At 36.1% G+C, this 27,054-nt stretch overlaps 1 protein-coding gene across 2 annotated transcripts; it reads right to left on the bottom strand.

Annotated features, from left to right (window-relative positions):
• Positions 1–4,570: 4,570 nt before the first annotated feature.
• On the bottom strand, positions 4,571–26,318 carry LOC131071202 (probable methyltransferase PMT26). 2 transcript variants are annotated; one of them, XM_058006935.2, is made up of 9 exons: positions 25,704–26,318; positions 22,769–23,795; positions 22,486–22,635; positions 17,283–17,553; positions 17,059–17,169; positions 6,152–6,326; positions 5,769–6,047; positions 5,235–5,429; positions 4,571–5,109 (listed from the first exon to the last, which is right to left on the bottom strand). In XM_058006935.2, the coding sequence occupies exons 2-9, from the start codon at positions 23,726–23,728 to the stop codon at positions 4,905–4,907; spliced, it is 2,346 nt and encodes a 781-aa protein (XP_057862918.2). In that variant the 5' UTR covers positions 23,729–23,795; positions 25,704–26,318; the 3' UTR covers positions 4,571–4,904. The 2 variants fall into 2 exon arrangements, with proteins under 2 accessions (XP_057862918.2, XP_057862928.2); XM_058006945.2 differs by having other exon boundaries at positions 22,769–23,730; positions 25,704–26,297.
• Positions 26,319–27,054: the final 736 nt, after the last annotated feature.

Raw genomic sequence — 27,054 nt, 5'->3', positions numbered from 1 at the left:
TCCATATTTGAAATTGAGATACCTGTGATTCTAAAACGGACATGCAAATTTGTCAGACTAATAGCGACATCTATAAATTATTTTAATTTTTATCAACCTATGCCTTAAAATTTTAGTGCTTTCTAATAACTAAATTCATCTACCACATGTTCCATGTTATTCTAGATTCTAAGTTTATGTACCATAGTCTGTGGATGTTTTTGTACACTTACACATATTCATATCATGCTATCCTACGAAGACCTTGGATTCATATGACGCACACAGCTAATAAAAAGTTTCATCGACTAACAAGGCGTGAAATGTGCTTTCGCGCATGACCGCTCCAAAACGATAGTACGCAATGACAAACACACATGTTAGTCGCACGTTTTACACCGTCGATTTTGCAATCAACAGGCACCAATTGACTAACACAACACTAACATGTTGTACAATAGGTGCTCTCGCTCCAAAGCGGACCTTTCGTACAGCGTGTTAGCGACAGGTTAGTCAATCGCAGTCATTAATTGCAAAATCGACGGTGTAAAACGCTCTACTAACACGCGTGTTAGTAAATTCGTACTATCATTTTCGAACCGGAATACACGCCTCCGATGTGGACTCCGCTCCCACACACGCGTGTTAGTCAATCTGTACTATCATTTTGGAGCCAGAATATACGCGTCCCTGTTTTACACCGTCGATTTTGCAATTAACGATTGCGATTGACTAACTTGTCGTCGCGGCTATTCTAGCTCCAAAATAGACCTTTCGTATAGCGTGTTAGTGACAGTTTAGTCAATCGCAGCTGTTAATTGCAAAATCGACGGTGTAAAACGCACGATTAATTCGTACTGTCTTTTTGGAGCCAGAATAGACGCATCCGTAAAACAAGCAACTAACACGCGTGTTAGTAAATCCTTACTGTGGTTTTGGAGCCAGAATAGACGAGTGCACACCTCAGGAAGCATAATGAGAAAAGGCGCCCTTATGACTGCAAGAAGTTCCTGTTTGATTATTAATCTTTTGTATCCTGAAGAGGAAGTAAAAATTACAAATAATGGAAATTTACACTATTGGGATAAGTCATCCCGAACACAAGCAACAAATACTAGTTATTGATCGGCGTATCATATACCGATAACAATGCATGGAAATCCAAGGTCGGACCTATCGGCATCACTCTCGCCGATTATAGTACGAAGTCAATGGCGGTTATATTGGAGAAGCATATACCGATAAGGCTCATCGGTATAGTGAACATAAGCAGCAAAAGCATAAAATTGTCTTGTCGATAACCGATGAGGCTATCGGTAAGACTTATGTCGTTTTGGAGCCAGAAGCGCGTTCGAATAGCTTCACCAGACATGACCGACCAAAAACCTAACACCAATTCTAACCCTAATGCGGCTAATCATAACCCACCTTCTAACCCTAACCCGCGTTCTAACCTAACGTCGCTAACCCTGACCCGCCTTCTAACCCTAACCCGCGTTCTAACTTAACGTCGCTAACCCTGACTCGCCTTCTAACAGTGAGGCGGCTTGTAGCCCTAACGCGGTTAACCCCAACGTGAATACCTAACGTGCATTCTAACCCAATCCCACCCGTCCAATTCAAAATCTACAGTCACAAAGATAAAAGGTCGGCCCACTACCGGACGGCTACTGTCAGCAAACACGCGTCTCGCGCAGTATCTAACCCTAACACGACGGTTAGACAAGTAAATTTTCTCCCTATTCTGCCTCCAAAACAAGAAAAATTTCCCACTACATATAAAGCAAAGCAAGAAAATTTTTCCACTACATATAAAGCAAAACAAGAAAATTTTCCCACTGCATATAAAGCAAAATAAGAAACGAAAACAAAGAATGCAAACCCAGAATATACAAGTCCCATCATTTTTAATAAAATCTAAACACAAACAGAAAAAACACGACTTGTAGAGGCCGATTTCCATACCTCACACCCTTCAAAAATGAAGCCTCCTTCAACAACACAGCCTGCTACTACAACAAGAGCCCTTCAACAATGGGAATGACTTGCAGCCTGCTTCTTCAAGCCCTTCTTCAACAATAGCACTTCAACAATGACTTGCAGCCTGCCCTTATGTTTTAATCGCGCATTAGTCTTCCTTTTTTCCACGTGAGGCAGAAAATGGCGCCACGTTTTCTGAAACAGAGGTATAAGGACACGTAGTACAGATTGACAAACACGCGTGTTAGTCCCGCGTTGTACATCGTCGATTTTTCAATGAACGGCTACGATTGACTAAGGACTAACCTGTCACTAACACATACAAGAGGTTTTGGAGGGAGCCATCGCGTTTTGGAAGCAGTGCCCTCTTTTTCCCACCAGTATGTCGTCTAAACGCGATTTCTTAAATCGCCGGCGGTTTTTCTTTATTTTTTATTTTTTTTAAAGCTCGTGCCCTCTTTTTCCCGCCGGTTTGCCATCCGAACACGGTTTCTACACTTGCCATCGGTTGTTTCTTTTTCATGGCTTTTAATGTGCATGTTATGCACAACACACCGCCGCTAACCAATAAGCGAGCCGCGGCCCAGGATCCGCCGTCCTCCAACATGTCCACGTAGTTTCGCATGGGCCCCAACGTTTGAAACCGGTGAGTCCACAACAAGTCCACGTCATATTCTATGGGTCCGACGGCTCGGCCAAATTGGCATGGTATGCATGTCTCAGACATGCATGTCGATGCATGTCGTTGGTACGATAGGTCACTTTTGGAGCCAAAATAGACGAGTCCAACAAACAACTGTACTAAAGCCCAATAATTATTTCTAAATTGTAATTAATCTATATTTAATTTGAACAAACATGGTTACTCTTATTAGCTTCAATTATCACTAGAATGAAGCCCAAGTTAATTGTTAATGAGTAAGTTTGGCATTATAATCCCAAAGGATCTATTTAAAAATAAATAGAAGTTTTGATGAGCGCATTTGCATAAAAGGAATGCTTTTCATTTTTTGGTAGTAAGAATTAGAAAAATTTAGACAAATCTCAAATATCAAAAATTTAATCTTGTACCCAATGCAAATTCATCACATCTCATACTCATTATGGGAAAGCCATAAATTGTAGGGTGAGTAAAAGAGAGGATACACCTTAACTTTACCATTTTACATGGTAAAATACATACAACATTGGCGCTTGAAAATTAAATCGTTAAATGGCTTAGGATGTGGACAATTTAAATCTTTTGTTTCACCATCATTATGCCCCATCAAAGATATCTTATCGCCATTTTTTGTTTAAGTATCATGATAGACACAAAAAAAATTCAACCAATAGTTATACATACAAACCAATAGTTGCACATTAAGTTGTTTTCTATTGGTGTGCCAATATGTCATCACATGATTTGTTGTTTTTTAATTATAATACACATTTTAATTAGTTATCAGTATTGATGTTTAATTATTGAGTCTTACAATTAATAATTATAATATTCAATATATCCAACTTTATATATACAAGTATTACCATAACTACTAGCAACCACCTAACTATTGGGCTCTCTCCCCTATGGTGAACAAAGTCCAAAATAAAGCAAAATTTCAAAAAATTATAAGCTATAGCTATATAGATATGCAATTTTGGCCATGGGAATCACCAAGTGTGCCATGCATCAAAAAATGAAAACAAACTAAATCAAAAAATTCATAGTTATAGATGATTTTCCTTACTTTTGTCATTATCAGGTCTATTCTACTTCCATGTCAATATATTTAGCCCTCTCCGAAAAACTTCAGGAAGACCTAAATATTCTTTGCACATTTCATGCTTTCAAATAGTAATAAATTATGAATCCACAATCAACTGACAAAGACATAAATTTTCTCTGCACATTTCATGCTTTCAAAAATTAAATTATGAATCCAAAATCAACTCGCAATCAATTACCACCCATTTCGTTGACCTAGGCCCTAAAAGGATCATCAGAAAATAAATTGGTGCACCGTGTTGCATGTGATTTATAAAATTGTAGTATCTTCTATTGTGTGAAACTGCACTCCTGACAACAATTTAAGAGTGAACTTGCAACCACAAATTAGATTGGTGATATAACCTGTATTCCACCAAAGCTTTGAACTGCACTACATGTACATCGTATACTATCTTAGTAGAATGTTTTTATTAGGGTTAGATCATAGAAGAGAATGACAAGGATATGAAGAAAAAAAAAATTTACAGCAAAACTAAGGCAAAATAACAAGGCTACATAGAAAAAAATCCATCGGATAGCCTTGCTACAAACAATGACTAAACAATCCTTTATAATTTTATTTTGAGCTGGCGGCTCTGGACTCAAATGCATGAATTAATTTATAGGTCGCTGAAGTTCAAGATGAACGGCTGAAGAATATCTCAACAGGGGATGCCAACCGGCATTATCCATAGGCAATCCAGGTGACCCAGGCAATGTTTCTAACGGCATTAGGGATCTCACTGGCCCTGTGAACAGTAGAACCCCAATATACTCACCTCTATATTACTCACAACTGTGTTTGCCCTACTGAATTTTGGGCCAACTCAAAGAATCGCTCATTAAATTCACTCGTCTCAATAAGTTAATAACCCTTCCGGTTATCATTTTCCCATTTCTAGTTATGTAATAATGCGAGCACATTTGAATAATCTCTATACAAATTAATAACATTTTCTCCTTGTAGCATGTTCATCTCCCTATCTAATCTTAGCCAAAGCCCTATAGAATCAACAAATGAACAAAAGGACAAAAACCTTAAACAAATATATTTTATATGCTTCATTCAAGCACATTCAAGTTCATAGCCATTACAAAATTATGAGAAAGTGAAAAAACCAAGGCAGATGAGATCTAAGACTTCTTGTATCATCTGAATCTTGGTAAGAACTGAGCAGTGCTTACAAATGTTGTTTTAGGAGGATGTTGGGCGCCACATAGTCTTCTGTGCACGGAGTATCCCTTCCTGATCTTGTGAATAGGTAAATCTAACTTCCCAATGCATTGAAATTACCATGCCTTCCAATTCATTTATTGTCTCTATTTTATCTCGAAAAATAGCAGAACCCCCTGGCCTTAATATTCTATCAATTTCTGCCATTACAGGAACCAGTGGACACCTGCAAATACAAAGTTAATTTATTAATATTGTATTTTAGATTAGAGAATGAAACAATTCACAAGACTTGGAAGATGAAATTACTAAAAGGATTACATGCAATAGTCATATCTAACTAATGCCAACCTTTGCTTAAGCTTGGAGAAGAGGTGATCCGCATGCAAGAGATCATATGTCCTAGGATAAGTGCTGAAAGATTGACACCAGTCGTGATGAATACCAATAAGACCACGGTCATAGATAATAGGAAGTGTATCAGGGGAATCTATTGGCACAACATTCATTACCCAAAGCTTCTTTCCTGCCAAAGCAGCTGCAAATCTGCAACACAAACACCTCATATAAGTCTCCTTTTAAGACAAACAAATTAGTATTATTGTAAATAGCCTGATTAGTATTATTGTAAATAGCCTGTGATTGACAGGAAGGTCATATATCATTTATCTATTAAAAGAAGGAAATAGTAAAGTAATCTGTAAACAGTCTACCAGTAAATAAATAAATTAAATAATCGGTAAGAAGATAAGAAGATAAGAATCCACAATTAGAAAAATATTGGTTAAGCTGGCTTCCATGTAAAATTCTACAGGAGATTCTCATGGCATTGGATCTCAAAACACATGATCTATTATTCTAGACTGACAAGAAAAGAAATCCTACCCCCCATAGACTGCTTTCATATCCATAACATTCCGAACACTAGACCAGTCAATTCCCATTTTATTGAGATAAGACTTAAAAACAACTCGTTTCCAATGTTCAGAATCTGATATGAAATCCATTGCTGCTTGTTTGCCATATACTCCAGCTCGTTCATTGTTCAACCAATATGGAGCTTTGTCAAGCCTTTGAGGCCATTCTTCTGGCCATTCAGTCCCACGCTCACGCTCACCATCACCAGTTGGCACCTTATGCATGCAGCTCTTCAGAGGAACATACCTATCACAAAAATAAATATCAAAGCTTCTTGAGTTTACTGTAAATCAATGTGCAGGAAATAGTATTATGAGGGCATTGATGGAAATAGTAATATATGGGCATACCATGCTGCATTGGGGTCATCACTCTCTTCACACAAAGGAGGTTCTTGGTTCCTTCTTAGTTCATAGCAAGTGTTAGACGTCGGTTTCTGATAGATAGCAATACCTACTGCATTCACTCTATCCTTTTTCTTTTCAACAAGATTCCAACACATGGATTTCGTTAAAGCCGACATAGCTGCAAAATCAATGAAATATAAAATTATTTAGGCAGAAGATTAATTTCATTCGTAGCTTTTGCATAATGCCTTAAATACCTAAAGCTCCTCTTAAAATAGCATGAAGCAAGAAAAGACTAAATAAAATGACCTTGAAACACATTGTAACTCTAGTTAAATGTAATGTCCCCTATTGGTACTTTACTCTAATTTGCCCTACAATTCCCAAATAAGGTATGGACTATATTTAGGAATGCAAAATTGTCAACTTTATATCTTGATTTAGAGCCTGCAACCAGGTTAGTTATCATTAAGAAAGATGAATAAGCATATCATCCTATTATAGCTAAAAATAGAATTCTACTTGTCATTACAATTTACATAATGTACATGTGGGATTCCCTTAAGGGTTTTCCCAACAACCCATCCACATTAAAAGCACCATGGGAGATCATACAAGGCGTCTTGAGCCTATCCATCAAGCCCGGGAGCACAGAATGACACCCACCATTCGGCCTCCCAGCCCCACTCGGGGTTACACTCTACTCGAATGGGCCCTTACGCTAATTGCATTCCTTGTATGTACATTCTACCCTCCATAATGGGAGGGCGGATTGGCTATAAGCTTTAAAGGAATCTTCATCATTCATCATTAATTACGCATACATTCCTACTTCAGTATTAATTATGCATAAATTAGAAGCAATAGATTATCTGCATACATTCCTACTTCATATCAAATGGAAGACAAGTAACAAATCAGCCAGATCATATTGCAATGCATTATACTTCATACCACGATATTTGATAAGTATATAAACTGCTGTTTAATACATTAATTCTGCGTCTGCAAACTCTAGTTTGATCAAATCCTGATTTCCACTTCTTCGATGCCTTCCTTTCTTCTTCCCAACATGGTTTGGTATCCTCTCATTTCCCTCAACATGTGCGACTTTTGGGGTATTGTCTTTTCATAATGGGTTGGGACTCCTCATTGGAGTCCCACCATTATTCATTAGTCATTACCATTAGTTGACAATCACACCTCTTGAGTGGATCGCATGTCTCTAACCAGATACATAGTGTTTTGCTGCATAGTTAAGGTTGCTTAATTGCAATAATCTAATCGCTGTTTTATCCTCAATGCCATTGCTGTTCATAATCAGCCCAGCTGCTATTAATAATGCTTCCTGTTTATTGATATGGATATAACCTTCATGGCGGGGGCATGACATTAAAAACATCTCATCCAAGGATCTTTCTGTATAAACCCCGTAAGTCCTAACAATTCTAGTGAAAAAAATACTATTAGTTATTTGTGACCAAATTTCCTGATATGGCAATTTCTTTTTTTTTCAAAAATTAAATTCACCAACTACTATAACTCCTACAAGCATTAGCTATTATTTATAATGTATACCCAAAGAAATTATTTTTCCAAAAGTTATAAGCATATATAGTCACTTCTAGATATTTTCTCAAATATTAGTCAAAAATTTTAATATTAATTATCTTATGGAATAGAAAGATTTGCCAGCTATATAATACTAATACACCTCCCTCACAAATTTCCCTGGTGGTCGATGTGACATAAAGCAGTAGGAAGATAGGGTTACTGTTTCCAGTGCATCTGTGTTCAAGCCACTGGAATTGTTGAATGGCATCAAATCTGAAATTTTGCACTACAAAACTAACATACCAGGATATTCTGTATTTAAACATTAAGGATTTTATACAATGCTGAATCATAAGCAGATCTTGGTTATGGTTCTATTTTTTCTCAACCAAATCTTATCCTTTAACCTATTCTAGGTGGGCTTAACAATCACCCAACTAACTCTTATTACAGATTAACTTGACCATTTTTTTAGCCAACTATAATAGGTTTAGCAAATTAAACCTATCCAGCGAATTATGTGTAATAAGTAACCTAAATTTCCAACATTAGCCCTTATAACAAATAATTCAAAAACTAGGAGAGAATCAACACCATATGTGAAATAAACATATTCACATTATGTTCAGCACACTTACAAATAGTGGCAAGAATGGCCCCACTACACTTACTAATAACTGACGAACACGGACAAACCCATGATTTATAATTTTATAGAGAAGTATCAAATCAGTATGAACTAGGACACACAACAGTTCCTATGCAACTATGTGAACAAGTACACACACAATCATTCGCAACAAAAACAACTTTGCATGAATAGGGATGCACCCAACCCAGCTATTCCTCACAAATATAATTTGTTACCAGTTTGATCCCTTGCAGCCCTGGATTCACATACAATTCATTTGGGATTCAGGTTTGGGTTTGGTTTATTGTGGGTTCAGATTAGGTTTTGCATTTGCATGGCAGATTTTTGTAGGCTAGAATATGTATATAGGCTAAAAATATTAATATATGAACTTAATTCCTGTTTTTAAGTTAGATAATGTATATATTTGTGGTTTTTATATGCCTTTTGTACAGACGCCCAAAACATACCCAATCCCAAATTGACGTAGCCAAATCCAAATCGGTAACTTGGCAAATATATCACCAGTGGGACTTGGCCCAACAGAAGCTTATCCTTAGGTGTGACTAGGTCTCACCTCAACTGCTCCTCTAGTTGGATTGGGCCTCACCAGACAGTTACAAAACAACAATAATGGGACTGAGTCCTCAATATGTTTTCTCGGTTGAAGCTGACCTCACCGATCACCTTGTGTGTAACTGGACTGTAGTCTTTGTTGTCACCATTACCAGCTTTAGTCTTTTTGGCAATGAACCAGTCTCTAAGCTAGTAGTCAGCTCTAGAGCAATAATTTCCTCCAGCCTCGTGTCATCTTCACATTACTTATGCAGATTGATCAAAATGGTTCTGACAAGTTTTTCTGTAGGTACCATTCTTCTCCATGGGAACTCATTTCCCTCCAATCAAAAAGAATGTCGGGTACCATCCAGAATGCACCCTTTGACAGAAAAACAATTTTAGTTTCCATCTTCAACTAGGTGAAGCAAAATCCTTTTGCCAAATCGTAATTATCCAATGGGCTTTTTTTGTGGGCATTGCCCACTGGATTTCAATTCCTTACGCAGTGAAATTATCGGAAAAATTTTCGAACGGTTGAATAGTCCTCTCACACCTTGACAGTGGTAATGGATTATTCATGCCCATATATGTAGGGCACATTACTCTGCAATAAGCTCCCACCGCTGGCTCAACTGCTGTGCATCACGCTGGCTGAGAGCGGCATAGTAACCAGTGCTTCCCTTCCTGGGCCAAGCCACAGTTGAAGTGCCTCGCTTCTGAGTCTATATGTCTCTGGCCTCATCTAAAAACTTGCCAGAAGAGCCTTGGCACGTTTCCATCAAGAACAAAAGCTAGAGACACCATGGCTGTAGCCACACACGGACTCCATATTTGTTCCTTCATCATGAAGATAACGTGATTCGTTCTTGCAACCTCAAGACTGATTTTTGAAGAGGCAGAGCATGATACTATGACGCTATTTATCATTAAGTTAAAGGATTTTGTCAGATGTCGTATTGCAACAGCCGTGGTAGACATGTATACAAAATGTGGAAGCATAGACAAGGTGTGTGACTTGTTTGACAGAATGCCTCAAAGAAAAGAAATGTCTTCTCATGGACTGCAATGATTGAAGGTTATGCACAAAATGGATTTGTCAGAAGGCATTAGAGACTTTCAAGGAAATGCAATTAGCAGGGTAAACCCAAATTCCACAACTTTCGCCAGCATACAGGCCTGTACCAAAATGGGAGCTTTGGAATAGGGTATGGACATCCATCAAAGCAAAATGGAAGGGGGGGTTTTGTCAGATATTATAGTTGGAAATGCTCAGGTAGACATGTATGCAAAATGTGGAAGCATCCACAAGACATGCGAACTGTTTGACAAAATGCTTGACAGAAATGTAGTCTCGTGGAACAGGGTATGGACATCCATCAAACCATAATTAGAGGGATTTTTTTTTCAATAGATCTGCAACTTACAGAAAATATGCTTTGCTTCAAGATAAAATTAGAAATCGTGCATTGATATCTCTACAGACATTCAAAATAAAATTTTAGCATAAAAACTTTCACTTCTTCAAAAGATATACAAGTAAATGAATAGCATCTCTAAAATATGATCCTCCTAAATGATTAAATCACTTCAATTAAAGTTTTTCAGTGAGTGAGCAAACAAACAATCCTTTTTAATCAGGGCATAGTGTATAACTGTGATGGCTTCGTTAGGAATTAGGGTTTCTTCACTTGGCATCACTACTCGCACCAATCGAGAAAGATATGAATTCAATAAAAAAAGATGAAAAAGATGAGAAGATCGAATAAATTAAATTACGGCACTGAAAGCCATTTTTATTTGATTATGCATTGAAGAAAGTTGAACAAGGGGAGAAGACGTGAGAAGGAAAGATCCAATGGATGAAGATATTAATTCCATAGTCCATACTCTATTAAAAAAAAGGAATTTTAAATTCCCTTAAATCTTTTGTTCTCATCTTAAAATATTCTACCGTCTTTCAATTTAAAGATATCGTGTGGTGTCTTAATCAGAAACATAATTCACTTACGACCAGGTTAAATGACAGGGCATGAGGTGTAAAGGAAGAACATTATAGACAGATAGGTGTCCCTCATGCTGAGCAGTTGAGTTTTGATAGCTTCAAATGTTGGAAGCATGTTCTGCCCACATGGAGGAAGGAATGGGAGTACAATCTCAGCAAGAGATAGTACAAGGGAGTAGTAAGAATATTCTGCTGAAAATGTCTCTGTCAAAATTTTCCCTTAATGTTCTGCTTCCCTTTACTAACTATAATGGTGAAAATCATAGTGGGAACTTAGGTGGATATAGTTGCAATAGTTCGAAAAGGTTTCCTACCAGTGCTTACTTAGGGTGGGTTACTAGTTCTATAATGGGCAGGACTATATCTTATCCCACTCTGCTGCCCCAAACGAACTAGCTAGATGGGTTGTCCTCATCTCATCAATAGGGATGGATCTCATCAATCGAGAGGGGTTGGACTCCATATAGAGAAGTGGGGATCAGTCATACTTGCCCATAGAGAGAAAGGGGGTCGCTCATAAAAATAACCAACTTGTAGGCAGCCATTCAATCTTGTCATCAGTCGGCCAACCCTCTAGGCAGCAGTGAGAACCTCTAGGAGGGAGGTTATGCAATGACCCCTTAAAATAGTAGGGCAATACACATAATAGGATACTAAAGACGTGGAATTAATATGTTGGAAATGCACCAAGGAAATGAATTTGTAAAAATAAAAAAATGAATGGATGGGCAACACGCATCCCCGTGTAACACACCATAGGTAAGCTTACATCAAGAGTCCAAACCTAAAAGTTACACTACTTTGGGCTTCTTCTCTCAATCTACAGCATATATAGATTCATAATAGGATCCCAAACTTCAAGGTGGTTGGAATTTAATCTTCTCATGTGTCAAGTCCCCTTGTAATCCTACATCAATTTATTTTTTCCTATTTATCTTTACCAACAGTGAGGTTTTGGTCTAAGTCAAGCATTCTTGAGCATTACATTAGCACTTGGTTTCCCTATGCTTGTTCAAGTTTTAGATTCGAGTAGTGTATTTATGGATTATTGGAACTTTCTCTTTTCCAAGTATTTTCCATGCCTTTTTCCATGTTTGTATGAATGAATGGATTCATCTACCTTTGTGTGTTTCATCCTTTTGTTTTGTTGAAAGTTTGAAACTATTTCAACTATGTTACAAGTTCTCTTTTTGTCGATGTAAATCATAATTGTGGAGTCATTTAGTTGAATGTTTCAAGCTTTTCAAAATAAGCCCTATCTAGAGTATCCATATTTCGATGTTTGTAGGATCAATAATTCAAGCCCAAAAATGCATATACAATCACAACAAGAAAATCAAAAACTTTAAAAAGTCATCTAATCAAATAGTTAAAACAAATTTATAGTTTGTAGGATGCTAAGTGAGTTCCAAATCTTGAGTTTGTAATAGTTTGTATACTTTAAGATTAAATCTGCATGCTTACAAATTGCTAATTAATGTTGAAATCTAAAGTTCCCTATTATCAAACCTTGAAACCAAAGTTGCACCCTTCTAAAATTGCCGAGCAAAGAAAAAATTATCTTTGGAGTCCAAACCTCAAGAATTGTGAGTTTAAATTTTCCAACCCAAAAAATACACAAAAATGTTGATCGTACAAGTTTGTAGCCACATGATCTTACCTATACCCCTTTGGGTCTTCAAATTGAATTTGCAATTATTAGTTGTTTACTTGTACTACGGCCATTTTGATATATTTCATCATGACTAAGTTTGTTGTTAGAGGAAATAGGAAAAAACAATTTGAAGCAAAAATTATCTATAAGGTATTATCAAGATATTTTGAAATTTATTCATAATTAGATGTAAAAGGTTTAAAAACAAGAAAATAATTTTATTGCACTCTATTATACATGAATGATGGATTGTGATGATGACATGTGTAAGCATGCAACCAAAAAGTTGACTTGTGCACGTTATAGGTAATATTAAAAGAGGAACTATTCGCTCAAATTGTCCTCAATGTAAGGTTCGCCTTGTTAGACTATATATTAAGGTAGACTTCTATAAGAAGCTTACACATTTTTTCTAGTTACTAGATACCACACATTCCTCAAAATTTATAATATAGTGTGAGACAAGTGTGATATGTAATTGATGCTACACTAACAATTATTTGATAGATAAGAGATTGTTGTGCATATGGATGGGTGAAACTTTACTCACATATTCAAATTTCAAGAATGAAGTTGCATCTTTTGGAAAATTGTTAGTTGGGTCTACTACACTAGACTCTCAAATGCTTTCTACAAATATGTTAATATATATTCAAGGTCTAAACCCTGAACACTATTTTAAAGTTGTAGATTTATTTTGTATTTAAAAAGATATGAATTTAGGGTTTAAACATCACCAAATCAAATTTTAAATTTATTTTTTTGCACATTTCAAGATCCGGCAATGTTCATTTCTTCCAACTTTTGCCTGCCCTCCAATATATTACCCAAAGCATATCTTGCTATCGGCATAACCATTGCACCTTGTTGGGGTGCAAGTGCTAGTTATATGATTTTACATCTGTTGGTAAAGTTGTGCCAGGGTTACAAAGTTATACAATTACTTTTATTCATCCTGTTAGACTTACAAATTCTAGAGTTTAATTATTTTTTAAAAATAAACTCCTAGCTCTAAATATTTAAAATATCAAAGCTTTATAGAAAACCATATAATACATATTTTTAACTATTGAGTGCACGGTTCCTCTTCCAGCCTCTTCACTAATGTTTGCCATATTCTTCCATGCTTTCCCCAGAAGCATACAAAATACAGGATCCAATTAATATTCAGTCTGAATCATAAATCCCCTCACTTTTTGGCTGACATAAACAGCCAAACATTTGTGTGGGATCCATGATCAGCTAACAAATGTTTGGAAATGAGTGATCAGCCAAATATTTATCCTCCAACAGGTGCTACTCTTCTTTTCATTCATTCCTTATCATTCAATCAAGTCATAATCAGCTTCCTCAAATCACGGCGTCCATCCTCCTCCATCAATGGCAGCACAGTCTTTTTTTTGTTTAATGTTTTAGTGTTTAAATTTAAGACAAATCTGCACAATCCATGGTTCACCAGACCTGACCACCAGCTTCGCTTGCCCCAACGGACCCTCCTTTACTTCATGTCATGCAACATTTTTCTTTTACACTAAAAAATACAGATTTTTCTAAATTATTGTATGTCTAGATCTACCACATCATTCACACTTTGTTATCTGTTGTTAGAGGTTGCACTACTACATCAGGCCTCCTTTTTACTCAAAGGCCTTGCCTTCTCACAGCACCATGCTGCAACAAAAGTTCAGCACCTAAACAATATACGTCTTGATTATGCTGCTATTGTTCTCAACCTTCAGATGCCTCTCCTCCCTCTTGCACTCAGCTCTAGACGACAATGGCTTTTTGACAAGCTCTCAAAGGTTCTCATGGATTTTCATAAACTAATGTACCACGGTATTCTTTATTGAAACATTAAACAATTTTATTCAATGTTGAATCATAATAAATCTTTGTTATGATCTTATTTTTCCTCAACCAAATCTTATTCCTCATCCTATCCTACGCAGGTGTTTCACTTTCAATCACCCAGGCTATTAGTAATTTAGTATAGACTAACTTGACAAATTATTTAACCACCTATAGCAGGCTTAATAAATTAAACCCTTCTGGTGAAGTTAAACTTTGACAGGGCCTCCAAATGAAACCTAGGTGATGGGGGGGGCAGGTTTTGTAATTAGAGATTCTCAAGGTTCCTTTGTGATAGGGGATTCTAAATTCCTAAACATTAAAACAAACAATGAATGAATGGTATCTTGCAAATGAAGTGGATGGTGATTTGCAGGTAATTATAAATACAGTGAACAAGCAGTTCTGTCCTGATTGGAAACTTAGGGTGATATTGGAAGAAGTGGATCATTGGAAATCCAAGTTTTATTTAGTGAAATCAGCCATTGCTACAAAGAACACAATAGGGTTGTGGATTTCTTGGTGAATTTCAGGGTTCATCTCAAAGAGGTTACTTACATTGAGAGTAAGGATACAAATGATTGGCCTAACCTTGCTAATTTGCTGGATAACAATCAGCCCCCTTGGCTATTGCTATCATCAAGCAGCTTGATTATTTTGGGGAAGTCTCTAAGATTATTGGAATATAATATCTTTGTGGAGGGATATATGATGATTATCCTATGGTTTGTGCAGTTTTAATTATGCCCATTCATGTAGTCTTCATTCCTCAGCTTGGAGGGTATCATTTTAAACATGTGGTGGATTCATTTTAAGTTGGTCTTGGCCTGCAATGTGTTATGAACTTATGGGCATTGGCTGTGCTCTCAGTGTTATGAACTTATGGGCATTGGTCTCTATGTAGGCATGATTCTAATCACAGGCAATGTAGGTGCAAGGAATTGATATCACCATGAGAAGGTGACAGACAATCATGAAAAATAATTTTAACTGTAATAGTGTGGGGAAACTTAATGTAATCAAAACCACTTTAGGTCTGGACAGCATTGACAAAAAATGGTGATATCTGATTCAGGGGCTCTGTTATGGGTGACTTCTTGTGCAAATTGAATGTGGCAATTGTGGATAAAGCTGTGCAAGAGAGCTTATTGGAGCATTTCCAAGAGGATGGTAATATAGGTTAAAGCACCAGTGGAGATGGCGAAGGTGGATATAAGAGCCATGGACGCAACTGTGCAAGATTTAAAGGTTCATATGCAAAATATTGAGAAGTTCTGTCAGGACCTATCTGGTGATAAAGCATATGGTGATGTCTTAGCATAAAGGTGTCATTGGAGCCGACAAGTGGATACAGGATGCCCCTTATGGAGAATGATTGGTTGATGTGAACCGTGCAGCAAGCAGAGTTGACTTGTGGTTTCAAGTTCTTTGGTCTGGAGGAAACTGTGGGTCTGACTGTACCTTCAGTGGAGCTGTTTGCAATTTCAGAAAATGGAAGTTATAATAGGGTCCATGACTGCTGGTTGACAGCTCCCGCTGTGAATGGAATGGCATGCTCAGTTGTGTTTCATTTGCCCTAGGTTTTTCTGGTTGGGCTAGGTTATGTTATTTTAGTTGTTTCTATTTATTTTTAGTTAGGCTGGTTGTTTTGGCTGGTAGTGATAGATATATGGATTGTTTTGTAGCATTTTCTATGTGTCTATTCATTTTATTGCGCAGATAGGTTGGCAATATTGTTATGTTGTTGGTATATGACTTTCTAATTAGTTGTTACTAGGAGGGACCTCAATAAACAATCCCCATTAATTATCTAGAAATAAAAAAATTAAACCTATCTACCAAACTATCTTTGTAATAACTAACCTAAATTTTCAACAAAAAAATACTTACAAAAAATGTAGATTTTTTTCCAGTGGTCCAATTCAATTTGACAAGAGACAACCATTAGAAGGAAATAATTGGGCATCATTATATTATATTTTATGGCCGAGATGATAATGATATTAAGACTTAAAGAGAAATGATGATGATATTAACACATAATGTGAACTGCTGTAAGTTGTGTCTCCCAAGATATTTTGATTGATTGAAAAAAAGCATCACACAGCAGCTTGATCTGATTGAACCTGAAGGAAAACAATTGGACAGAAGTACCCATCAAGCTCTCCAAGATGATCATTGCTAAGGTCCCAATAACCAAACATATTTATGATCCAAGCACTACTACCGAACAAATCATTTGCAAGCGATCAAGGAACACATTTATTGCCAAACCCACTGTAGTTTCCACCTTATAGTAGCACATATCATGAATAATAATTAATTATATGAAGTTTAAAACACAACAATTAGTCATTTTCCATCAAGTAATGTTCAATTTTTGTAATTCCTTTGATGAAAGAACTTGCATGCTGTACAGACAAATGCAATGAACTCAGCACCAGCACCATGCCACATATTTAGTTATAAAATATAATGTATTGTACAAGCAAAAAATAATCAAGTTTCTATAGGATGTACCTACCAAGTTCCAAATCATTGAATATAATCTTGCCACTCAAGAAATCCATAAACAGGATTTGGATTGAAATACAATCATGAAGCATATCTCTCCTCTACAAAAAGCAAAATTGAAAACAAATTCAAAGATCAATTATTCTTACCTTTCCAGATACCAACATCCTCAGCTAGTTTTTGATAAACAGGAGTGGCTGACCATACAAAGTAGCCCCCAGGTCTTAAAACACGATCTAACTCCAAAAGAAGCCTGCCACCTGTAAGATTTGCCCACTATGTGATTTTTAAAGTGCTTGCATATAAATAAATTGAAATCAAGATACTATAACACCTACTAAATTGTATTCAGTTGAATCCTTAAAGACTATACCATCAGCATGCCATGGGACCCTGCATCTGGCACAATGCACAATATCAAAGACAACACTTGGAAAGGGAAGCCTTTGGGTGCCCATGACTGCAGATATTGCAGGGATTCCTCGTTCCAGAGCAAGCTGAACTTGTGCTTCATGCTCATCCTTCGGTGCAAAGGACATAGTTAAAACATCTCTTTCAAAGAGAAATCCTCCTAAACTGGCAACACCACAGCCAACATCCAACACTACCCGACTATGCTTACCCCATGCAATGTCAGGTACAATCTGCTAAAAACGGAAACCAAGTCACCAATTAATATTTGATGATTCAAAATAAGGTTTTCAACTGCCAGTGCTTCTTGATCATTAAAATCCTTACAGTTGTGCCAGTAAAACAATTACAAAAACCATTCCTTTAGGTACACGAGTCTGAGTCATTCAAAACATATAATCAGGTAGAAGACTAAATTTTTAATGATAACTATCCTAAGAAGAGTTTACCCGTGTCCCTGGAGGCTTTGACCTTTCCTAGGAATCCTGGACATGTCAGGGGTTCCAATATGGGTATAAAACATCCCCATCCCACCCCAAAAGAATGCAAACTTTTGGGACGTCCCCCCTCCCTGATTTGAGAAACATTTTGAGGACAGCCTGCTTTCCTCAACCATCCTGGGCATGGCCTGCCCCATCAAAAAGAATGCAAATATTTGGGGACATTGCTCGAATTTGAGGAAGATTTTGAGGACAACCTGCTATTCCTTGACCACCCCAGGGATGTCAGGCTACTTCCAACAGTTTTTACATTAGAATGTTTTTTTTAAAAATGACTGTTTAAACTACTAAAAAACTGACATTTATATGAGGGATCTACAAAGCCCTCTAACCTAAAAACACACCCTAAAACATTGCTAAACTCTAACCCACTTTCTTTTTATGACTTCACACTTGTTGTTTATCGGTAACCATTTTACAATTTATATTTGCAAGCAGGAAGAGGAAAACAGAAATGAGAGGAAGCAAGAAGAAGAATGATGGAGTCAAATTTCAAGCCACCATTCACCAGGTATATTGATTCATATATTTTTTTTGATTCTGTTTGTTATGTTTCATCTCTGTTTTTTTAGCTTGTTTACAAATAAATCTAAAGAATAAGTTGGATAACATATTGTGATTAAATTTTTTCAATCATGACAATGATGTTGTTCTCATTGGTTGGACTCTGGTGAGCTTCATATCATTCTTCTAGTCATATGGCTCTTTCGTCCAATAAAAGGTGATAATGTTTTTTTTCTGTTTTATAGAATGTCTGTTTTCATTTGCATTCCGGATTGCTTGAGTCTATCATATGATTTTATTTTCAGGTGGGGCCCCTATAGATCCCCCATAGATTATCAGAAATTTAAAAGAAAACTAAAATATACATCAGGTTCAAAGTTTCAATTCAGTGTTGAGGGTTTGTGTTCAAGGTTTTAGGATTCCAGATTCAATGTCCAAGGTTCCAAGAGTCAAGCTTAGGGCTTACAGTTATAGTAGTCAAGGTCCCAAATTCCTTAATTCCAAGCTCTAGGGTTTCAAGTTTCCTGGTTTCAAGGTTCCACCGTGCAAAGTTTGCAGTCTGTGGACTTGCATGAGAAAACATTCAAAATACCTACATGTCAGACTTGAAAATCCCTTATTAGCATGAAAATACAAGTATAAAACTTCAAATGGATTTTGGACTTTACATCCTCATCATCAAAGTAAGAATAAGTGCATACAAAGATACATCAAGCCTTATATAAAGGCAGATTCCAAAACTTGGCTGGCAAATGAAAATTAAAGCCCAAATCCCAAGGTGCAAAGAAAAACAACCTCAAAAATATTAATTTTAAAAATCTATGAATTTATAATTTAGTTAGACCTAGTCAACTAAACAACTAGGGAACGACAGTCAAGGTACCATATGGACCCCTGATCATCTCAAATTTCATTGAAAGAAAGACCAACATGGAAAATACCGGGTTACCTTAGATTGCATCCTTGTCGATTAGACATCTGTTCTGGATGTCAGTTTTTATTTTGCCCTGAGACGGCATCCATACATTCTTAGCAAAGATTTATCTCTGGCATGTACTGTCACTTTGTTTTGAGTAATAATACAGCAAGAGTTTCCAAATTTCTTTTCAAAAGTATATCTCTGTAATATTTTAGATTTTAGTTTACATCAGATCCATATTTCATTTCTTTAACATATTTCAGGCATTACATCAGTTCAGATTTTATACCAGTGCAATTCCAAAGTTTTATGCTCATCTAGTATTTTCTGTTGCATTCAAATTTCTGAAATCAAGCTTTTTCAATTTCAGAAATTTTAATCTATTTTTTCAGGAATTCCAGAGGTTAAGTTCTGAGTTGTTAGGTTTCACATATCTATAAATTTCAACTGAATCTTAAAGCTCTAATATTTCTAGTCAATTTGTGTTCTTTTAAAGTGTAACTCCTCTTTGCAGTTAAAACCAGTGATACAATTTACTACCACACCAATGGTACCAGGGCACTTTTCTGGCCTAATGGGAGAGCACCAAAATTATAGAAAGAACATTGGCAAGGACACTGACTGCAGGAGACATATCATAGTTCAATCAAAACCTTCTTCAACGGAAGCAAGCAAGAATCATCTTTAAGAATTGTTCCACATTAAAGATGGAGGGAATCCGGAATACAGTTTGGAGGCAAAAACTGGTTTTATCCAGAGCGATGCTATAAATCAAATGAACAAATACAAAAGAAAATCTATATGAAGGATCTATGCATGCGAGAGATCCAAGTTCTATATAACACAAGTTCTTAAGATATAATAATGAAAAACTGTGGATTCATGAATAATATTGAAATAGTAAATATCACTAAGAGCCCATGAGGTGTCTCAATAGTGCTGATGAAAATGCACAGATGTTGAAGCACAAGATTCTCCAACATAAACATGAACTCAAGTTTCTCTATATACTCCTCCACCAAAAATGGTTTGTGCAGATTTAGTTAGATCTCAAACCTTGATTATGTAAGGCCAGTGGTCAAAAGCAGCTAGATTGCAAGGGTAGGTACAGAGATTGAATTTGTAGCTTGACAACTATTAACTTGACTGTGATTTTTGTGTAGCTTTAATATGGGTAGATGGGTTCATGCGGCCAATGTGGCTTAATCCTAAGTAAATTGTACATGAAGTTCGACAAAGAATAGCAGTTGAGAACAAATGATGGTTGAAAGTTTGAAACTATGCACAAACAATCCGATTCAACCAATGAGATGAGGTAAACAACTTTTTAAAGAGGATTCATGTTTCATTTGCCAAAGATATTCCATAGAAGACTCGTATGTCAAGGTAAAAGCACATAGACATGAAAGACAAGAAAGTGAAACTGCTGATTGAACAGTTTTTGTCGCTTGTTTACCCCTTTTAAGCATTTTAATCTGTATAAGGATATGTTATAGTGACTAGTCTGACAGGAGACCACCAGATAGAGGCAAAGAAATTTATCATAATGTGACAGCTATTATGTACCTGTGTTGTTCTATACGAATGACAATACCATGATTAAGTAGTAGCCTAAGCCGCCTTTTTATGCATATAGAAACATCTTTTGGGTTTAATGGACCAACCCACCCTAGTGGTCATTGTGTCTGATTGAATGTATCTAGGATATCTGGCTGATTTGGTAGATTTGTTATAAAAAGGTTGTCTCATATAAATTCTATAAAAAGAGGCTCATTCCCTCTAATGACATGTCAGGTTATGTCCTGTGAATTTTTTTCTCTTTGGCAATCTGAAACGTTTAACTTCTAGGCAAAGTGCAGCACAAATACTGCTCTTGAAATTTTTCATCCTGAAATAGCACATCTAGCTTCTTAAAAAAAATTCTCCTCTCCTATGTGCTATCTCATCTATTTTCAGTACTAATACAGCTACAGTTTTCGGCTTTACTTTCAGCAGTTCATTTCAGACTTTTGGAAGCTTTAATTTTAGTTCACAGAAGACCAGCAGTTTCAGATTTCAGACATTACATAATTTACATTGCTTCGGATTTTACTACATTCTGATTCCAAATTTCAACAGTCCAATCAGATTTCCAGTTTAGATTGCTGTTTCAATTTGGTTATCTATTTTCAGAAAATCTGAAATTTATTATCTAAGCCATTAGGTTTCATATGTATATTAATTTCAGCTATTTCAGATGTATATTAATTTCATAAGTTTTCGATTTTAATTCCCAGCAGTTTCAGATTTCAGACATTATGTTGATTTAGATTTTATAATATAGTAATTCCAAAATTCTACATCCAACTCAGATTTTCCTTTCAGTTCAGATTGCTTGCCTCAATTCAGATCTCTATTTTCAGAAAATCCTGAAACATTATTTTAACCGTTACGTTTCAGAATTATAATAATTTCAGTTTTAACTTTTAAGTTTAGATTTTTGTCTCTGTGTTCTTTTTAAAGTATAAATGCTATAAGAAAGTGATCAATTTATGATCATAACCAAATAACTCTAAGGTACCAATCAAGATAAGCTATGAGAGTGAGGACCAAGGGTAAGCCGAAAATGTGATCAATTTAGGATCATAACTAAATAGCCCTTAAGTACTAATCGAGACAAACTAGGATATCGAGGACTGAATGTAGGCAAAAATACTCTCCCTAAAAGAGATCTATACTATGAACATTCTGAAAGATTCATGTGCACCATAATCCTTAAGGAAACCAAGTTCCACTACCACCTGTAGACAGGATAGTGTCTTAAGAGAAAGATCCAAAATAATGTGTAACAAAGTTATGATCTGATATGAGTAAGCTAGCACAAATTTTAAACAGAATAATGTGAATGACAACATAGATCCAGTATGTCAACAACTAAAAGTGCAATAATTGCAGAGATTGCTTCCTGTTAAACTAAGAAGCAAAGAATCAATTATCTACAAGTCCTGTCCTTTTCCCCAAAACATTTCTTTAGTGCCAAAGGCCTATTAATGGAAATTGAACCATAAAATAAACCCCAATAGTGACAAATTTTCTGAGAAGTAAAGAAAAAGGAATGACAATTTGAAATGCAAGCATAAGTTGGGCAGGACAATAAAATGTTATTCCCTGTTCATTTAGAAATGCGTAAAATAAAGTGTACAGCATGTTGCTTGGAAAAAATTAAAGCTTTTAACCTCCCAATCAAATACTTAAAGACTTGCCTCTTGAATAAAATCAATGTAATGAAGAGCTCCATTTTTGAATTGAGTTCCACCACCAGGGAAAGTAAGATATTTCCCTGATACCCTCAGCCAGTTTTGATGCTTTTTGACAATTGCAAGCTTGGTGTGGGGAACATTGTTGTACCATATCTACACAAGAACAATGATTAAATGTCAATGATATTCTCTATGCATATTTTATATAGATGAAAGAAAAAGGAGGTAAAGAGAAAACAGATTTTGGAAGAAGACAGAGAGTGAGTGAGATAGAGAGATGACCAACCATATCTCTGCTTTTGGGCCATTTTATTGGCTTTTTGTACCCTTCAGGGAGAGGAACAAGACATGTAGGGGGATCTTCAGGGCAATGTCGTTCCCGATGCTCATAGTGTCCAGTACTGTGAAGCTGTCTAATAGCCACTTCATTATCTAGACAGGGAATGTAATCTGGACCAGCTGAAACATTGCAAACTTTCCAGCTGTACTTGTATCCAGCATCTCCACTACTCTGTTCTTTATCTACTTTCTCTAATTCCTTTGGCTCTTTTTCACTCTTCTTCTCATGATTGATTACCTCATCAGCTTGTTCTATCTTTGATTCAGTTGTTTGTGTTGCCCAGTTTCCAGGTTCTATTTGGTTTTCCTTCAAAAGCTCATTTCCGGCACCATTAGGCAATGATTCAGGCAATTTCAAATCTTTGACATTCTCTTCTTTTGTTTGGCTATTCCCACTTTCACTGGCAGCATCATCTTGCTTTTCCGCTTGACCATCATCAATCATTTTATTGTCCCAATTCCCAAATTTATCATCTAGTTTCTCAATAATGTTTTCATTGACCTCTTTATTCTCATTTGCCGTCATCTGTTCAATGTCCTTGTTATTGCTATTACTTACTTCGCTTTTTTTTACTTCCCCAAATTGCTCTCTGGATTCTTCTGCTGATTCATCAGTGTTCTCTGATGTCTTTTCAGCCTTCTGGATAGAAGCACTATCATCTCCTTTGATCGCATCATCTGTTAGATCTCCTGGACTTTCTTCAAAGGTCTGAGAACCATTTGATTTCTCCTTCACTTCTGAGTTACTACCCATAACAAGCAAAGTCACTCTCTGTGCTGGCACCAAAGATGAGGACATCATCATCCAGACTCCAATCAAGCAGAATGCCACAAAAACAACAATTGTTGTTGTAGAAAAACAAGAAAAAGAATGTTTTTCCTTCCGCGCATTCTTCCCAAATGCCATTTCTGACAGATGACAGAAACAAATGGCTTAAACCAATTCTCTTGATGGGCCTCAGATCAAATAGGCTCTGCAAGGAAACTCAGATATAAAATTCACAATTTCAAAGACAAAATAAAATATTCCAAAAGTAAGAATTGCAAGTGCAAGACAATTCCATTAAAGAAAAAATGTAATGCTTATACAATGAATCTTACGGATCTAAGTTCAATCTTGTCAGTAATATATGATAAAAATATGATCAAAGTTGACATGTTCTAGCCGTTGTCTAATAAATGACAACACGGACAAACAAAAACATACAGGTCTTCAATCAAATCCAATAATTCTGTCCATTCGTATGAATCATATACACATGCTTATGGATAAGATAAGTATTGGGAACTTAGACCGCATAAAGAATATCTGCATCCTTAAAATACAGCATTGCATATTGTTTCTCTAGCTATCATGCACAGAACATACCTTAGCAATGTGACAAGGCATATGGTCAGTAACAAGCTTGTATCTAGCTCATGGCAATGTTTCTGAATATTGCCATTACATGTCCATGACTAAAATGCTGAATGAATATGTTGTCTCAGAAATCTATATTGAAATATCATTATTGCTTTCAGTTTTATAATGCATGGGAATTTTTTTTTTCTGCATATCCTTAAGGATAACAACAAAAGGAGACTTCCTTCCTAGAATGACAAACTCTAATAGCCAAAATTAAGTTGGGAAGTGGGATCTAACTCCAGTCAACCGTCATAAAATATTTCTCACACACTCTAATAGCTAACATAGAGGTGGTTTTTTAGGTCACCGCCAAGCAAGACACTAATTTCATGTACGAGAACCCCCTTTAGAAGTCCACAAGGGGATTCTTTTCCATCCGACTTGTGTATTGTTCAAATCTGTACCTCTTTATCTTTTCATTTGACCCTTTGACCAAGATTATTATAAATCAACTAATAAATCTAGAAACTAAAAAAGGAATTTAAATGGCAGCCCCTAATCTGCATTCAACCAATTTTAAGCTCCGAGGCTATTTTAATGTTGAAAGTACGTGCTACTCAACCATTAATATGCAGGAAAATCAAGTTTCCATAGCATAGAAAGCTTTTTTCTGCACACGCTCTGCAGAAAAACGTTAGATGACATTGACTCGCCACAAAAAACATAGCCACACTCGAGCACTGAATGCCTGGTTAATAAATCAAGACATCCCTGAAAAATTGCGTAAAAAGGGTAATTGAAACCCTCTTGTCAGGTACAAAGGGGTAAAGCTATTGGGCTTTCAACTCCTGCGACTAAACCCCAGGATCTCCAGAATCATATAGCCTCGACAAAAGGTGTGTATCATCTGTAGAGAATTTCTCCATTTACCAGAGCATTGAATCACTGGTCCTAATAAATGTAGGTTAGCATCCTTGAACTACAAATCAAAATTGAGTACATAAATCCTCAGAAACGGGTTTAAAGAGTATCAACTTTGAGCAAACGAACCCTTGGAAGTGGGTTTAACCTAAAACCCTTAGAACTGGATCATTATCAATCAACGGGATCTGAAAGCCAATAAAAAGTTTCAAATCAAAGCAGTGGATTCTACGCTTGATTAATTTAGTGTAAATCCAGATATCATTTTTACTCGGTGGATAATAAATTTGTAAATCAAATACAAATAATTATAGGAAACAGAATGGGCCTTAATCCTTCGTGGATTAGATTTGGGTGTCAAAACCTTACAAACAATGCATATGCACTCACACGACACGCACGCCCACAGATTGATTCTGAGAAGTAGAATCTTGAGCAGGATCTCTCGAGTTCGACTTCAGAACCTAATGTACTATAAAGAATCACAGAAATACAGATATTGAGGTGGTTTCTATGTCTGTGAAGCAGTAAATGAATACCAATGTCATAAAAATGGCTTAAAAATATAACAACAACAGAGGCGGATGTATCCCAGTTGATTGGTTGTAGAACTTACCTTGTTTCAATGCTATGCCTCTCGTGCTTGTGCAGGCTGAAAACCTACATTGCAATTCCCATTGCTCATGCGGCAAGCACTTAGACCTCCATCTCTCAATCAGTCATATCACTTGTAGTACACATAGAGATGCAGAGTCATAGAGGCCAAACCATATGTTACAGTATCAGTTTTCTTTCAAAGAATTACAAAAAGGGTGTAGCATGAATACAAAAATCCTACATTAAAAGGATCAATAAAAATACACAGTTCATGGGCTATTGGCTGCCCATCAGTGGCCTTTTCCAACACCTAGTGATTAAAACATTCTACCCAAAACACAAAGATAGGTAATAATAACAGTGAGTGATGTGTACAGGCTTGAAGATAGGTTGTAATCGTTTAGAATGGCATTGATTTGTTTCCCACAATTCCACGTGGATTTCTTTCAACAAGAAATACAGACAATCTTCCCTTGGGGTTAGATACCAAGTCGTTTGTTTTCAGGTCCCACATGTGGGGAATAAATTGGGACACACGTTAGGGATGGATAACTTCTAGGGAATTAAATCTAGAAACCAGTAAAATCTGGAAGTGAGTTTGATTAGTGTGAAATGTCAACGTTGAGAATACCGAAGAATGAGAGTAAACACGGGATACTCTGGAGATAAGTGGACCTCAGTTTATAGGATCTGCAAAAGTTTAACCCTAATGAGCGACTTATCTTCAATAAAATGAATTGAAAAAGAAAGAAAGTTTTTAACTCCCTCTTTTGGTTGTAGAAATGCCCAATGTAACAAACCTCAATTTAAAATAACTTTTTTAATATGATGAAATAATGATAAATTCCATTATAATTGGTTGAATATGACATTATAATTTCACATTTGAAAATAATCAATATTCAAATATTTTAATTTTGCCTTTGTTGTTGTAAAAGTAAATTAAGTTAATATAATTAATTAATCAATTGGAATAGTTGTTTTACGAAAGCAAGTGTGAAGGAGAAGAGTGTCTAAGTCATGATTGAATGTTTATCTTTGTTAAACATTTTGAAATTGAGTTGGTATTTACTCCATAAACATGATCTTTTAATCTAAATTAGATATTATTGTGTATAATATCAAATTCATGAGTTAGGTCAAGTTTGTATCACATATTCATCTTCTATGTCTAATTTTTTTCCTACACAATGTAAAATTCTACTCTATTATTTGCCTAAACAATCTTCATGTGTTCTACTCCTTTGTGATATTGAAATATTAGTGATATTTAGAGTCATCATGGTAGGGTTGCAATTGTGTTGCTATAAGAACGTATTCTCTTAGGCCAACCCCTAGAAATGCACGTGAACAAATGAAAATAGCTCATT

This window comes from Cryptomeria japonica, chromosome 1 (assembly GCF_030272615.1).
Source record: "Cryptomeria japonica chromosome 1, Sugi_1.0, whole genome shotgun sequence".
NCBI lineage: Eukaryota > Viridiplantae > Streptophyta > Pinopsida > Cupressales > Cupressaceae > Cryptomeria > Cryptomeria japonica.
The sequence above is the reverse complement of the archived record's forward strand: the minus strand, read 5'-3'. Positions and strand labels throughout refer to the sequence as shown.